A 16,207-nucleotide genomic window follows, 5' to 3' on the forward strand; every position below is an offset into this window, starting at 1 on the left:
TTGGATGTCTAAAGCGATTGGTGATGATCAAGTCAGTTACGGTGTATACATTTTGTTACTTGTAAGAAATTGGGGTGTAAATCCTAACTGGTACCTTGAATTTTGAAAAGTTACCTACACTTTCAGTTCTTACCGGCCTCTATAAGGATGGGAGTAATAATTTTAGTTATAGTTCGAGAATATGTGCCAAAATGTTGTTGTACTTTGCGAAGAACTGTGTACCTTTATTTGCAAAAACAATCAATGTATGTAGGCTAATTAGTCGCGCGCCAAGTCGAACAGACGGGCTGCATAGCAGACACTTGGTTCCCAGACTTGTAATCTAGCCGTTTGGCGTGAATCGTGATACCGGTGTTCTGCTGTGTGATGTTCTTGCTGCAGTCATTGCTAGCTCAGAGTCATCAATACTAACAGTGGCGTAGCCAAGTGTGGATTTTGGGAATCGAAACTCCTCCCATTTCAAACTTGTAATGTATATCATGTGGAAAGCCACTCCGAATCAGATGAATTAACAAGTTGCTTTGGAGTTGAATCTAGATATTCGGTACTTAGTTGCGTATTTTTAAAGGTGGTTAGTTCAAGTTCTAGTTTTAGTTGCAACTTTTGAAGAGTGAGTAGTTCTACTTTTGGTTCTAGTAGCTACTTTTGTAAAGTGAATAGTTCTAGTTATATAGTTATATTTGCGAAATTTGAAAAATTAGTAGTTGTTACAGGTCTGATGGTGCCTATACCCGTACTCGCACGGCGTACTTGGCTTAGGGATTTAGATTGACTTCAGGATTAAAATATCTCATCTCGATCTTTACGCATTGGATGCCTAAAGCGGTTAGCAATCGTAAAGATATTTTGTTCACATACATATTTTACTAGTTTTAAGAAATTGTCAGTAGCAAATCTTCACCGGCACTCTATATTTTAGATAACTTACCCAACACCTAACTTTTCAGTTCTATACGGCTGGTGGTAATAAGAGTTTTAGTTTTAGTTGAAGAAGAACTGTGCCATAATGTCGCAACCCACGGTAATCGATTTAGACTGGTTTCAGGATTAAGCTACTAATTTCAGTAACTGATCTCTTCACGCATGAGGTGCCTAAAAAGCAGTTGGTGATCAGCTGTTAGTTTGTGTACGTTTTGTTACTTTTCAGAAATCGGTACCGGTACTCAGGCTTCTAGAAGGCTGGTATTTAGAGTTTTTTAGAGTCTTTTAGTCGAAGAAGTGCCAAAATGCTGTTAAATCCAGAGAAGCAATCAGCGAGAGTCGAGACAGTGTCGGGAGTGCTATCTCGAACCTTTCGCGACGACACCCACCCAGCGGTTAGCGCTACCAGCCATGTACCGTATATAAAACATACCTGGTTGAACGATATTGTCATCCAGACGAAAGATGGCCTCATGGATGCGAGCAAAGACGCCTTGAAATCTACGTCCGGATATTTCAAAGATCTCTGCAAGTCACACCCTTCAATGAATCGGTTCATGTTTACCTTCGTCAAGCAAGAAAACTTGAAATCTATTGTGGATTACGCACATAGCGGATACGTTACCATCAGTACAGAAAACGTTTTTGAGCGTTACGAAGCGGGACGCTTCTTCCGTGTACCTTATATTGAAAAAGTTTGCATAGATTTCCTGACGACCTTGATCCATTCTAGTTGCAAAGACTCTTGTTGGGTGAGGCAAGGCGCGCAGCGACGGTCTATGTCGGAAATCTATTACCGTGCAAAGGTGTATCAAGATCTGCACTTCGAATCTTTGGTTCACGGTGAGTGATGATTCTTCAATCAATTTTGGGGATCTCTAATGAAATTGTGCACAAATATTCAGTAATTAAGTAGCTCAACTAGCTTTAGCATTCTTACTTGAAAGTAGATATGACTAGAGCTGGACACAATCAATCGAGTCGAGCAGCAATAGGTGATTTTTTCGAGTACTGAAATTATACACTTCATGCCAGTAATATATAATTAATTTACCAACGAAAGTTATAGCTTTGATACTACACCATGTAACAAAAATGTGGTTGAACGGATTTTTTGATATTTCCTATACCACATGCCTTGATGAAACGTATTTCCGGCATTTTTGCCTCAAGTGTCGTTTAAAATGTAATTTTGAGCTTTTTAAACTCCCCGCACCATGTTTTTCAAGCTCCTTTATTGTATTTCCTATCAACTGTGACGTCACATTGATCCAGCATTCAATTCATAATAGTTGGTTGTTAGTAACAATCGTCTTCTCAGTCTGAATTAGTCAGTATTGGCTAGAGAAAGGACTGTGATCTCAAATTTCTTTTCGTTTCGTTTTGTTAATGCACTGATTGTGGATTTGCAGGGGTTCTCAACCTTTTCTTGGCCGTGGCCCATTTTCCGGATTGAAAATGTTCTTTGGTCCACCTCTTTGAGTCATAGTTTTGTTCAATACGTGGTAATCGACAGCGCCGATATGCCTGTTTCCCTAAAATATCCGCATTCATATTTTACTGATCATATTTAAATCCACAACTCTCGGGACGTGAAATCGACGAAATTTTTAAAGTTGAATAAATATCCTCTAACAAACGACCGACGAAGAAATTTTGGGCTCCCTCGAGCTTCCCCAATTTGGAGTTTGGGAGCTGTAGTTACGACCCTAATAGATCGTAGGCTATAACTTTTCTGTACATTATATTCGCCCGCTGCCCCACTCGCATCCCGTATCCACTGTGTGATTGTGGTTTTAGTTCCACTATTGTGGGGAATAATATAATTATTCTGGGCCAGCTTCAAACAATTCTTTGGTGAATGGGGTACTATACAGAGAAGTGGAGAAAGATTTTTTAAATATTCCTGCTGTACAATGTACATTTTATGTCTTGCACCTACTGAAGTTGCGATGTCAGTACGTTTAATTCAATTATACAATCAATTCATGTCACCCTTACATTATGTACAATGATTTCATGGCCGGACATTTTAAACCGACTCCAAAGATAAATAAATCCTCAATCCATTACGATTCGTTGCAGCGGTGCCGTATACCTCCACCGGAAGTTGATGATGATTTGCAATTATGGCTATTTTTATGTGACGATATTACGACCTGCCGAAGTACCGTATATCTATACATCAAATACACTTCTGTCCGAGTTTATTGCACACCCTTTTCAATAGCGTGCGACATGTGACCCTGTCGGAATACTTGGTTACTTCAACATTACATTCCTGTTATTATATACCCGAAATTATTTTAGTTGCTGTTAGCCGTATAGGTTGTCATAGCCGGCGGGAAAAGCCGCCGTTTCCCCCTCCCTCTCCCGTTTTCGATCCGTGCATTGTGACTACATACGTGCCACTGCGTCTCATGAGAGTTGGATGAAAAGCTTTATGTGATCCACGTATAATTCGAATATATGAATATATTTTTAGCGAATAACATCACAAATATCACTAAACTTTCACTAATTCTACAATTTTCCAAATATCTCCGTGACCCACATGAAAATGCTCCTGTGGCCCACCCTTTATGAATCCCTGATCTAGTGAGTATAATCTCATCATTAATGTCAACTTCACAACTGTGATCTGTTTGCTGGTTGATTTTGCTGTATATGTGGTCTTTATATCAGTTTGAAACAAGTTAAGTACAAAATATAGATAGAAGTAAGGTTATTAACTTCACAACTTTACTTTGGCATGAACATTGGAGACAAAGATAAAAGCTGGGCATTTCATGTAATCTGCGAAACTTGCCGTTGAAATATGGATGGATATGGCTAAGGGAAGATCGGCATTCAATGTCATTTGCTGTAATGGAATCAGAAGGGAAATTCGAAACCGTATACTTGTAGATAACTGTTATTTCTGTATGGATGACAGTCCAAGATTCAGAATAACTAAAAAATGACTTCACATTGCATATCCTGCTATGCCATCTCCTCTTAAGCACCTGGTTCGTATTGCAGTAAGTTTTCATTGCCCAAACTATCAATCAAAAACGCTCCAGATGACTCGACAGAGCCTAATGATACAAAAGATGACTCCGACCACGACTTCAATATCTCCCATAGAGATATAACACCAGAACCACACATTCGGAACCAACACGAACTTGATGATTTAGTTGAGACTCACCAAATCAAATGAGGACATTCTGACTCCAAGGTTGAAACTAGGGAACTTGTTGCATTCATTGTGTCGATGTCCTTCGTCGAGAAAAGGGCATGAACGATTTTCACGGTTGTTTTCTGTGACGGGTTGTCCTTGATCATGCGGGAATGTTGGCAATCTTTTGTAAAACACTTGACTATAAAATGACTGCGAGAGAAGCAGGAGCATTCAAGGCATTTCGAGATGTAGTTTAGAAACAATATGATCGAGATATATGAAAATATAAAGTGGGGCATGTCCTTAAAAACGGATTACCTTCACTTTCACCTTGATTTCATTAGTTCAAATATTGGTGATGTAAGCGAGGAATATAGTGACGTGTTTCGGTAGGATATGTATGATTTGGAAAGAAGATATCAAGGGTGGTGGAGTTGCATCATGATGGGGGCTTATTTTCAGTCTATAATACCAGCAGATTTCTCAATTTATAGACCCAAATCATGCTAACAAAACCACTTCGGAAATGTTTTTTGCAAGTGTTTCCATCCTTTTATAATCTGTGGTAGCCAACATTTGTACATATTCCTTCTTTTTGTTAGTGTGTTTGTACGTCGAATATGGAATTATGTGTATTGTTACCGGGCAATTTTGAGTAAAACGAGAAATCAGAAAAAGTGACATTTCTCAAAGACTAGGGCCACTTCAGAAGAAATGTTTGTATTTAAGTGATTGCTTTGGAATAGCAAAACACGATACATAAAAATTTTTACTCAACCAAAATGTTGCAATAATTCTTCAACAAGACAAGATGTTATTTGTGGTCCATAGTAAGAGATGATTTCACATTTCACAGAAGCAAGTCACGCAAACAAACCCACTTCTGACGATTTTTAAAGTGTCTGCATCGCTACTTGATGCATGAGTATAAGCTATATTTGTTCATATTGTCCTTTTCATTAGCGTTTTCTTACGTCCAATAAAGAATTATTGTTATTACGGAGCAATTATGAGTGAAATCAAAAATGAAAGAAATTGACATTTCTTCAAAATTTGAGACACTTCAGGAGATATTATGATAATTAGTTTGTAATAGCTGCTTGGAGGTGCAGAACTTCCATATACAATTGAATAGTATATTCATATTTAAATGAACCCACACTTTAATTTGTGTGCCTTGGAGTCGACTTTCATCAAAATACACCAGCCAAGGCTGTGTCAACAAAAAGAGTTCGTTTATCATCTAAAAATACTACATTGAACGCTCTCGTATTCGACATTTCATGCTGGTGACGTCGTATTTTGTATTGCGATTGTTGATATACGATGTTCTTTTGAATTCTCTACTAGTTGCTGACGATTACCCCTGACGAGTGTCAGCCGAAAGTATTCGGGTTCATTTCAATATGAATATACTATTCAATTGTAGTTTGGAATACTAAAACTAAATTTTGTTACATGGTGCTATTTTCCTCTGTGGAAGCCTTGAAATCTCAATTGGTCGTTCGCAGCATACGAAATATACGTTGTGCGACGCTGCGCACGTTAGTGAAAATGGCATAGCCTACCAATGAGAACTACTTTGAAAACCTGCATAAATATTATATCTTAGTCTCCTGCATATCCGATTTGTAACAGACCCGACTTTTTTGTATACGACCAAACCACAACTGATCGAGCTCATTCGCAGTGACGACGTCAAGGTCTCGCGAGAAGAAGTCGTTTACGAGGCCGTCATACGCTGGACGCGCAAGGACCCAGGGACCAGGTCAATATTGTAGTTATTTCACATGTTCGCTACCGATACTGCCAGATTAGTATACTAAACGTTAGCTCCAAGTGATGTATCGATTTCTGTAACTAGGAAAACTGTTTCAGAAGAGCTTCTTGGCGGTACCGAACTTCAGTACACAAGTGTATTCTTATTGACATAAACCAGAATATTTTTTGCTGTCACATGTCGGGGTAAACGTCAGCAACTAGTAGAGAATTGGATAAAATCATTGTATTGATCGATTGTTGATATACAATGTTCTTTCCAATTATCTACCAGTTTCTGACGATTATCCGTGACGAGTGTCAGCCAAAAGTATTCTGGTTCATTTCAATATGAATATACTATTCAATTACATTCAATGTATTGCGCAAGTGATGGCCAGGGGTGCAGATTTTGCGTGGGCTAACGTGCAGTATCGAAAGTACAACGCATAAATATTTATTGGCTTCAATAAAAGGACTATATTGACACAATTTGACATAATTTTAGATGCGGAATCGACTATGGCTACCGAAATGTACTTTCTATCGGGCAAATTTGTCGTGAGAATCTGTTGGAATTTGTAAGCAAAACCTGTGAAGTAGTTTATGCCACCACACTGACCACTATCCGCTATCCAGACTATACAACCATAGTGTCCTATATGGTGTGGACACGAGCAAATCTCACGGCTCAGTGAAATTGGTCTACGTCACACTTTCCATTCGGTCAAGGGCAATTTAACGTGCATTTTTGGCCTGCTTTCCGAACGCTAAATTCGGTAAAACGGGTATCAATGGGAAGCTGCTGCTGTACTGATTACGAAATTATAAATTTTTTTCTGCACATAGTTCTAGAACAGTGGTTCCCTACCTTTTTCGAGTCATCGCCCCCTTTTCAAGCTCAACGCCGATCATCGCCCCCAGATTTTGTGAACCGAAAAATCGGTATACGATCTCTAATCATCGGCGGGTTGACTAAAAAAAAATGTCAACTTTTCGGCTCGATGTCGAATTTTACAGTTTTGCAGCTAAATTTCCGGGGGTTGAATAAAAAAAAAAGGTCATTTCTCCGACTTGACTCCTATATAGCCGTTTTAACGCGTCATCGCCCCCTTCGCTATTTTCGCCCCCTTTGTCAATTTTCGCCCCCCTATCGCCCCCTTCGTCATTTTCGCCCCCTTAGGCCGCCAAATCGCCCACGTTGGGAACCACTGTTCTAGAACCCCTCAAAACCAGTGTCGAATTTTGCATTGTGCTCGAGTTTGGAATTGTGACGCAACAATGCTGCCTTCCTCTTTCCTCTTGTTTTGTCAGACAGAATTGGTGCGTCACAATGTCAAGACTCGATCAAAATTCGAAGCAGAGTCTGGGGGGCTCCAGGACCATTAACAGAATAAAATTTATATTTTCCTAATCAGTGCAGCAGCAGCTTTCGATTGATACCCGTTTATCGAATTTAGCGCTCGTCAAGCCGATTACAAATGGCCGTAAAGTTGCCTTTGACCAAATGGAAAGTGTGACGTAGACCAATTTCTCTGAGCCGTGAGATTTGCTTGTGTCCACACCATAAAGGCCACTATGATACAACTATACAATTCTCCTCTAATTAGTATATAATTTAGCTAAATGTAGTAGGTAATCTTATTCTAATCGAATTTGTGAACTGTTTCCATGCTCTAATATTAACACCAGTCTGATTTCTGGTTCTCCTGAAAATGCTATAGGGGAACTGTACAGTTCGAGCCAAGTTTCAAATTTCAAGTTTTGCGCATTCAGAAATTCTAATGTGGCTTCGAAAACCTGTGTATCTTCTAGTTGCTCATCTCTGAGACTGAAATCGGAAGCAGTATTTCGATTCTGACCAACTCAATGTGAATATTTTAAGAAAGCGCCATCTCCCGGAACTAATACCCTTCGTGCGAGTGCCGTTGATCTCGTTCGACTACTTCATGCGCCACATACGGGATGAACAACTTGTGGACGACACGATATCGGCGCCTTGGAAGTTGTTATGCGAATGGGTTTATATATACCACATGTCGGACGTATCCATTCGCGCTGACAAGGTTGTTTTGAGGACGTCGTACGGTGAGAAATATTATTTTATATGGCACGATATAGGTATAGCTATAAGTTACGTTCTCGACCCAGGCGGACGCAATCAGTAAAATTTTTCTCGTAATCACGGTAAATACTTGTGGAACAGAAGGAGCTTTCTCGCATACTTGGACAACAAGATAATAATCTAGCTGTCTTATTAGACCAATTCAGTGGTTCCCAACCGGTGGGGAGTTCGATGGTTTCTGGTGGGGAATAGACGCATCTGTTGAACAAATTTACGGAGACACATGCGCGATAACCTATACCAGTTAACTGCTCTGGAATGTATGTTTGGAAGATTATATTGCGTGTTGTTCGCAAAACTCATTTTTTAACTCTGGACAACCAATGATGGCGTCACAAACGCATCCAGCACGGCCAGTATGAGGTGTAATATAGCTTTCGCTAAATTTATAGGGTTACCGGTATCCGTTCACATTATGTATTATGTTGCAGTTATAGGCGATTGTCTTGCGTACTGGTGTGGATGTGTGTCTTCCGTACTCAAACAAGCAGCGAACGTCAGAATTTCGTAATAAATCGTGAGCCGAGTCTAGTGAAGATTTTTTTAGACGACACAATACTATCGGTCGAAAATACTTCAAAATCACCAGTTTTCTTTGAGCTTTCACAATTCATAGAAAGTGTCCCCTTTTAGGATCTCAAAATATGGTAGCCCTATTTTAAAGGGTATATAGCAGTTTTGGGTAGTGGGGAATGAAGACAAAAAAGTTGGGAACCACTGGACTAATTAGAGCGAAATGCGTGTAATATAATTCTAATCTAATTTGTGAAATGTCACCACGCTGTAATTTTAATTCTAATCTAATTCATGGTTTTCCTGGAAATGCTACAGGACAGACTTGGACAATTAGAAAAATTCCAGCTCTTCCAAATTAGATTAAATTAGACTTGCAGCTACACATTTTTTTAATTCGAGTAGAATTAGATTTTAAACTACTCGGTATTTTCGAAATTAGATTAGAATTAGGATTATAGCTATACGCACTTTATTACCAAATTAGATAGAATTAGATTTACTAAATTCGCGAAAACTGGACATTAAATCAAGTTCAATTTGGCTCAAGCCAGAGTACATTCTCATAAACACGAGAATGGCAAATGTCTGAACAGCAAGTTAGGCTTGATTCGCACGATACGGTTCTCCCGTAGTATTTTCAGAAAATTAGAAATTAGATTAGAATTGAAGCAAATAAAATATTTTACAAAGTAGATTAGAATTAGATAACTTGCGTTTCACTCTAATGTGGCGAGATAGCGTATAGTGGTATAATCCACAGATACAACACCAATGGGTTCTGGGTTCGAGGCCTATCCAGGCTCTTCTTCGCGTAAGGCGCGCCTTAAAAAAGGCCAAAAGTGAAGAGTGCTACATGTCGGGAGCTACGGAATTGAATAATAAGAAATATCGGTCTGGTGTAAATGACCATTGTAGTCGGCAAACACCATGAATACCACAAACAAACAAGCAACTCAATTACTCAAATTATACAACTAGAATTTTCTATCACCGTCCAACGCCATTGTCGTGCTTACAATGTACATCTCATGAAAGATGATTTGGTATTTTCGACCATACCTATTTCATTGCATTTTTTGAGATTGGTGTGGGTCTCCTGCCCTTACTCCTTAGCATTGTGGTGCAGTAGGCTACTAATATATAATATAGTGGCGAGATAGCGCAGTGGTATAAATCGCGGCTGCAGCACCAATGGGTTGCGGGTTCGAATCCGACCGAGATCGACTTCAGAATTCGTATACCTAAGTGTTGGAGGTTTATCTAGGCTCGTCATCGCCACCTCATCCGCGTAAGCGGTGTCTTACAAAAAGTCTAGAAGTGGGCCGTGCTATAAGTCGGCAGTTACGGAATAAAAAGGAAGAATATCGGCGTGGTGTAAATGACCGTAGTAGCCGACAAACACAATGAATACCCTAGAAACAAAAAGTAACTATGCTACCCGTAATCTCGTCTGGTAAACGATTATTTATCACCCAACACTTAAGTTATACCTAGCATTGTACAACTTTTGGAATATTTCAATCTTCATGTTGCATTTTCAGATTTGCCGAAAGCAATTTGTACTGTAGGCGGCACTCACGCCGACCGCCTGAACATAGTAGAAGCGTACGACATTGAATCGAGGGAATGGTTCGATTTTGGTAGACGTGCGCGGCCAACAATGTTAGTTCGATTTTCTTTCACATTTATTCATGTCATGTTGCTTATGACTCGAGTCCGTGTCCAAGTCATGCGGTTCACTGTTCAGTTTTGAGTTCAATTCGGTTTAATCCACTTGTTTTCAACTCTGCTCGAGTGATATAGAATGGCTCGCATTTATAATATCGTAATTCTCCTCAGTCTAAACAGTTTCTGGCCCTATAGATTTTCCCAGTATCAGGACTGATACGCGAAATACCAATGATGTGGTAACTTTACTATTCTTCGATGTTGCAATGAAATGTCTGTCTTGGCCTAACTAGTCTCGAGTCATATGAATTGGTTCGACTCATGCACAATGACTTGAGTTGAGTCGAGTCCCCAACAAATCCTGACCCGAGTCATTACAACCCTGAAGCCAATAAATGAACTCGGTCAATAACATTGTTACTCGCATATATTTCGGATACCCTCTGCATACCGCTAGGCTCAGTCTGTAAGGACAGCAATATTCGGCCCAATGCCGAATGTTTTGGCCAACAAGCGTCTATCACTTTGTGCCAAGATTTCACCATCGACGATGTTTCTACGAGCGCAAACCTTGAAGTCCCATGCTAGACGACAAGTTCGAATATAGCTATAGACTCGATTCTGTAAATTGGGCGCAGGTTTAAATTTTTCATTTTCAGGAGGTGGTGCCTACGTTAAAAGCAAGAAATCGAGTAAAAATAAATCGCCCAGAAATATCCTGCGTTAATATATATGATAGGGTTACCATACGTCCTCCTTGGGGAGGATTCGTCCTCCTTTTTCGGGTGTCTGAAAATGTCCTCCGAGGACGTCTAAATGTCTGATTTTTTGAGAATTTTGGGTTAAAATACACGGAAAAATTTGACCACGATACCATAAAATAGCACTGAACTAACACCCAGGCGGGTATTTCGGGAGTTGAGCGAAAGTTGACCTTTTTATTTAGTCAACCACCTGATTAAGTGAAGGAAAAAACAGTATTTTGGGCGCTGAGCGAGAAAGTTAACTTTTTTTACCATTTTTTCAGGATTGTCCACCGGTATTCTAAGTTTGAAAATTAAAAAAAAGTGACCTCCTTTCCGGATTCCAGAATATGGTAACCCGAATATACGATAATATACAAAGCTCTGCGTCCGACCCTTACGCCCACGCATCAGAATTGGTATTTTAGTCATCAACAATCCCAAATTTTGCGGTTAGGCTAATCAAATTTTTGATTGTCCTTGCAAGTTCACAATAAATTACCTGGGCAACTTATTTCGAAATTTACATGTGCCTCGCGGGCCACGAGTAGGCCACACCTGCTCTAATCACTGCCTTAGACTCGGACTTGACTTGGCGGTGAATTGAAAATGACTCGACTTGACTCGAGTCAAAATTATGAAACTGAGATCGACTTGTGACTCTAAACCTCGTGACTTGGTTACAACCCCCTTGGCGCCGATAGGACATAAATGCACACTCGCACATAATGCACATAATAGTGATCGATTTTTACGCGTCGTGTTTTCGCCGTTACCTAATCCGGCTGGCTTCTATCGGACTACTAAATAGGTTCATCGACATTTGAGTGGCCCGCGCAATGGTTCGTAAATTTCGTGTGGCCCTTTGGCCGAAAAGGTTGGCCTCCTCCGCAGCACAACGTCTTCTCGCCTACTATAGGAGTAGAATTGCGACGCTCTGAATACCGATGTTTCATATTATTGTTTTGGTATAATAATATGGCCGATTCGTTCAGGCATCGTTCGGCAGTTGCGGTGTACAAAAAGTTACTGTGGGTGGTCGGGGGGTTCTATGTTGAGCGGAAAGACGGCGAACCGATCGCCACGAACAATGTCGACATCTTCAATCCGTACACGCACATATGGTACATCGGACCTCCTCTCAGACGGGCGAGGCACTCTTGCTGTCTGGCGGTGGTCGGGGAAAACTTGTATGCCATTGGTGGACGATGTGGCCCGACAGGTCAAGTATGAGAATATATTGTACATAAGTATTAGGGTTGTTCACTTCTCTTACTCGTTGGAATTGAGCCAAATTTGGCGTGCAACGGTTTTTTAGCCAACCTAACATTTTACCTAATAACCGCAAAAATTGTAAAAGTAATTATGCCTGGACATGAACCTAACTAGTATGACTGCACCTTGATGTGGTCCGTATCGAAGTAGTATTGCTACTTTTTCGAGCTCAAAGAAAATTTTCAAGTTCAATAAATCTCTCAAAAATACTCGCTATATCTTGATTTAAGAAATAATTTGTGGCCACCTTCGAGCTTGCACCCCACCCAAATTGATTGTTTAGGGTGTGTCTCTTATTGCAAGGGCGATTTTTTACCTACAAAAGGGAAGATGTGGACCTAAAAAATGTTGACATTGGTTACACATTAGGTGTTTCACCACATAATATTAGAATTGTACTACTTATCTTCATATCTAGTTGGAACTATCTGTCCTTATGAAGTAGTTCAGCCTGAAAAAACATATTTCACTTAAAAACTGACACATTTTTACATGAAAAAACTTTATTTGAACGAAATCTGAACCTATGAAGAATTCCAGTATAGTTATATCATGCATTATAGTCGAAATAATTGAAATTTGTTGCAGTACAACAACGAAAGATACTTTCCTACATTCTCGGGTAAAAGTGTCTGTCCTTACTAAGTAGCTTGCCAAGAACAGAGGAAGCACGTTCAACATCAGCAGTTGTTGGCTGACAACACTGAGGGTTGTGTGTACACTGCTGGTGACACATCGTGTTGCGTCACTCTGACAATGTTGTCTACATCACAATTTTTTATCATTAGTAGGGCAATTTTTTTTGACCTAAAAAACGGAAGATTTTGACCTAAAAAATCTAAATTTTGACTTTTTTTGACCTAAAAAAACTGAAATTTGACCAAATTTTGACCTCACGTATGCAAATTAGGTGTTTTCGCATAAAATGTTAAAATTATACTACTTATCTTCATTTCTGGTTGGAACTGCCTGTCCTTACAAAGTAGAAAAAAGTTTTTGGCTCAAAAACTGACAGATTTTTACATGAAAAACTAGTATTTTAACGAAATCTGGCCCTATGAAGAATTCCAGTAGTTACATTACGTATTCTGGTGGAAATAATTAAAATTTGTTGTAGTACAACGAAAGATCCTTTCCCACATTCTCGGGTAGAAAGTGTCTGTCCTTACTACGTAGCTTGCCAAGAACGGAGAAAGAACGTTCAACAGCAGCATTTGTTGGCTGACAACACTCAAGTTGTGTGCACACTGCTGGCGACAAACCGTGTTGCTTCATTCTGACAATGTTGTCTATATCACAATTTTTCAGCTTGCGCTTCTTGATATAAGAACCATGCAATGTCCAAGCAGTCTTGCTTCAGCTAGGATATTGCGGTACGATGACCATAAAACCATGTCACTATTTGTTTCATTTGACCATTTATGATTCACAATGAGCAGACGATGGTCCGTTTACAACGGTAGGCCTATAAAGTAGGCTACAAGCTGTAAAATATCAAATGATACGTTCACCGACAGCGCAAAATCTACGATACAAACGAAATGCAGAGGTCAAAAAATGTTTGACTTTGTAAACAATTTTGACAAATTTTGACCCAACGCTAAAATTTTGACCTAATTTTGACTTTTTTTGACATGTCAAAAAAAAATTGCCCTAATCATTAGCTTCTTGATATAAGAACTAATGCCCAAGCAGTTTTGCTTCAGTTAGGATATTGCGGTACGTTGAGCATATCACCATATAATCATATTTGTTTCATTTGACCGTTTATGATTCACAATGAGCAGGTGATGGGCCGTCTGCAACGGTGGGCCTATAAAGTAGGCTAAAAGCTGTAGAATGTGAAATGATAAGTTTACCGACAGTGAACGGTACAAACGAAATGCAGCGGCAAAAAATAATTTGACTTTGTATACAATTTTGACAACATTTTGACTTATTTTGACATGTCAAAAGAATCTCCCTACTTATTAGACTGAAAATGACGTCACATTTAAATTTAAAAAAGAATATTGGTATATTGTCTTGCAATATGTCTCAAAAATGAGCTCTAAGCAAAATAAATGGAATCGTGAGTAATCATCATTACTTTTCTATGTAATCATAACCGTAATCGCGTGGTTCAGAAGTAATCGTAATCGCAATCTATTAAATTCATGAATTAATCACCCCATGTCCGGATGAAAAATATAAATACTGTATTTGCAAAAACTTGGATATTGAATTAAATTCTCACACTACACACACACACACAACATAAATCAAGTTCACCTCGTGTCAACTCAGAGTTGATTCCCATCAGCGCGAGAATGGCAAATGTCTGTACTGTATACCAAGCTTGTCTCGCTTCGCATTATACAGTCCTACTGTGGCATTTTCCGAAAAACCAGAACCGACTAAAATTAAAATTGGAGCATAGAATATAAGATTACCTGCATTTCACTCTAATTGTTTTGGACAACTGGAATTATCTAGTTGTCCTAGTCTGCATCTTTGCAAAACATTGCATCGTATCAATTATACATTAATTGTAGTGCTGGAATCGACAGAGGTCGCTGGCCAAAATGAATGGAGCTTTTTCAGCGACATGAAGCACGCCCGCAGTCTACCCTCAGTGGCGGCAGCCTGCGGGAAAATGTACGCGCTTGGCGGACTGGATCACAGGGACCACCTAGTGCCCAGCGCAGAAGTGTTCGATTTCGAAAATGGAATATGGAGCGTCTGGTTCAATTCACAGTTCCGTATTCAAAGAGGAACTAGGGCTGCAGCCATCGATGGCTTTTTGTACGTAATGACGGGTGTGTGTACTGTACAACTATGGATCTTCAACGTAGCCAGCGAGAGGCTTGGACAAAGCGAGGCAAAACCGATCATAGGAACTAATTACTGCATTGTAGCAGTCGACGGATTTCTCTACGCGATGAGCTCCACCTTAAAAAACGACCAGCATTGTATTATGATTTCGCGTTACAACCCTAAAGCTGATGCCTGGTCTCCGTGGTCGGAAACTGTAACTTCAAAGCGGCCTTTTGCCTTGAGTCTCGCTGCGATGGACCGCGTGTCGAAGCCGGTGTGGAGAAGCAATCCTGACTTACCTCTTTGACGTTACGCTGTATTAATACGCTGTCGTTTGTAGTGTTGGATACAAAGCAGGAAAGTTGTATCATTATTATCAAATTTCATGTCGCGAAAGTGTGCGTTAGCTATTGGGATGTGCAAAATTGAGTATCTTGGTGATTCGATTCTGAATCGAGTCTTAGGTGTATCGCAGGGGTGTCAAACATACCGTACTTCTGAGCACGAGAATGACAAATGTCTGTATACCAAGCTTGGCTCGTTTCGCATTATGCAGTAGGGTTGTTCAAAAATAATTTTTATTTCGAATTTCACTCGCTTAGTGATGAAATTTTCAGGTAGCCTAAAAACGCTGCATCCCAAATTTCTGTCAATCGCGACCATTTAATTGAAATTTCGACCATTTTTTAGTATTTACGGTGGGAAATTTAAACACTTCGGTATGACCAAACATCTTGTTAAAGGCATGTATGAAGTAAGAATGAAAGCTTTTTTTCACGCGTTTACATCTTGATAAAGGCCTGTGATAGAGTTTGGATATATCATTGAGTTTGGATGATGAAATTGCTAATATATGAAAAATGAATATGACACTGATAAGCCGGAACCACGTTGAAAGAGCCCCGTGAAAACGATTGTGATATACATCGCATACAAATACTTTCAGCACTGAAATCCGGGACCATCAAGAGAAAACTTTGTTGCTGTTTATCAGCCACAACTAATATTTGAGCAAGACAGATGATGGTTGCACGATAATTGACTAAAATTTGAACTAAAACTTGACGGGGTCCGTGACTGTCTAAAACAGTGGTTCCCAACCTTTTTCGACCCATCGCCCCCTTTTCAAGGTCAACACCGATCATCGCCCCCCAAATTTTGTGCACCGATAATTTGGCATACAGGCTGTAATCACCGGCGGGTTGACTAAAAAAAAAAAAAAAAAAGGTCATCTTTCTCTGC

The 16,207-nt window shown here is 39.7% G+C and overlaps 1 protein-coding gene across 1 annotated transcript; it reads left to right on the forward strand.

Annotated features, from left to right (window-relative positions):
* The first annotated feature begins 1,146 nt into the window (after window positions 1-1,146).
* On the forward strand, window positions 1,147-15,346 carry LOC145453540 (kelch-like protein 28). The gene is made up of 6 exons (XM_080331506.1): window positions 1,147-1,764; window positions 5,723-5,852; window positions 7,728-7,930; window positions 10,025-10,145; window positions 11,890-12,116; window positions 14,704-15,346. The coding sequence occupies exons 1-6, from the start codon at window positions 1,227-1,229 to the stop codon at window positions 15,270-15,272; spliced, it is 1,788 nt and encodes a 595-aa protein (XP_080187632.1). The 5' UTR covers window positions 1,147-1,226; the 3' UTR covers window positions 15,273-15,346.
* The last annotated feature ends 861 nt before the right edge of the window (window positions 15,347-16,207 follow it).

Source organism: Botryllus schlosseri, chromosome 13, assembly GCF_051294905.1.
Source record: "Botryllus schlosseri isolate E-star chromosome 13, Bs_hap1, whole genome shotgun sequence".
Taxonomy (NCBI): Eukaryota; Metazoa; Chordata; class Ascidiacea; order Stolidobranchia; family Styelidae; genus Botryllus; species Botryllus schlosseri.

Bases quoted from the DNA above. Each gene is read 5' to 3' on its own strand.
- LOC145453540 (XM_080331506.1), top strand. From the start codon at position 1,227: ATGCTGTTAAATCCAGAGAAGCAATCAGCGAGAGTCGAGACAGTGTCG. The intron at 1,765-5,722 runs GTGAGTGATGAT...GATTTGTAACAG, and splicing joins CTTCGAATCTTTGGTTCACG to ACCCGACTTTTTTGTATACG. The intron at 10,146-11,889 runs GTTAGTTCGATT...CGATTCGTTCAG, and splicing joins AGACGTGCGCGGCCAACAAT to GCATCGTTCGGCAGTTGCGG.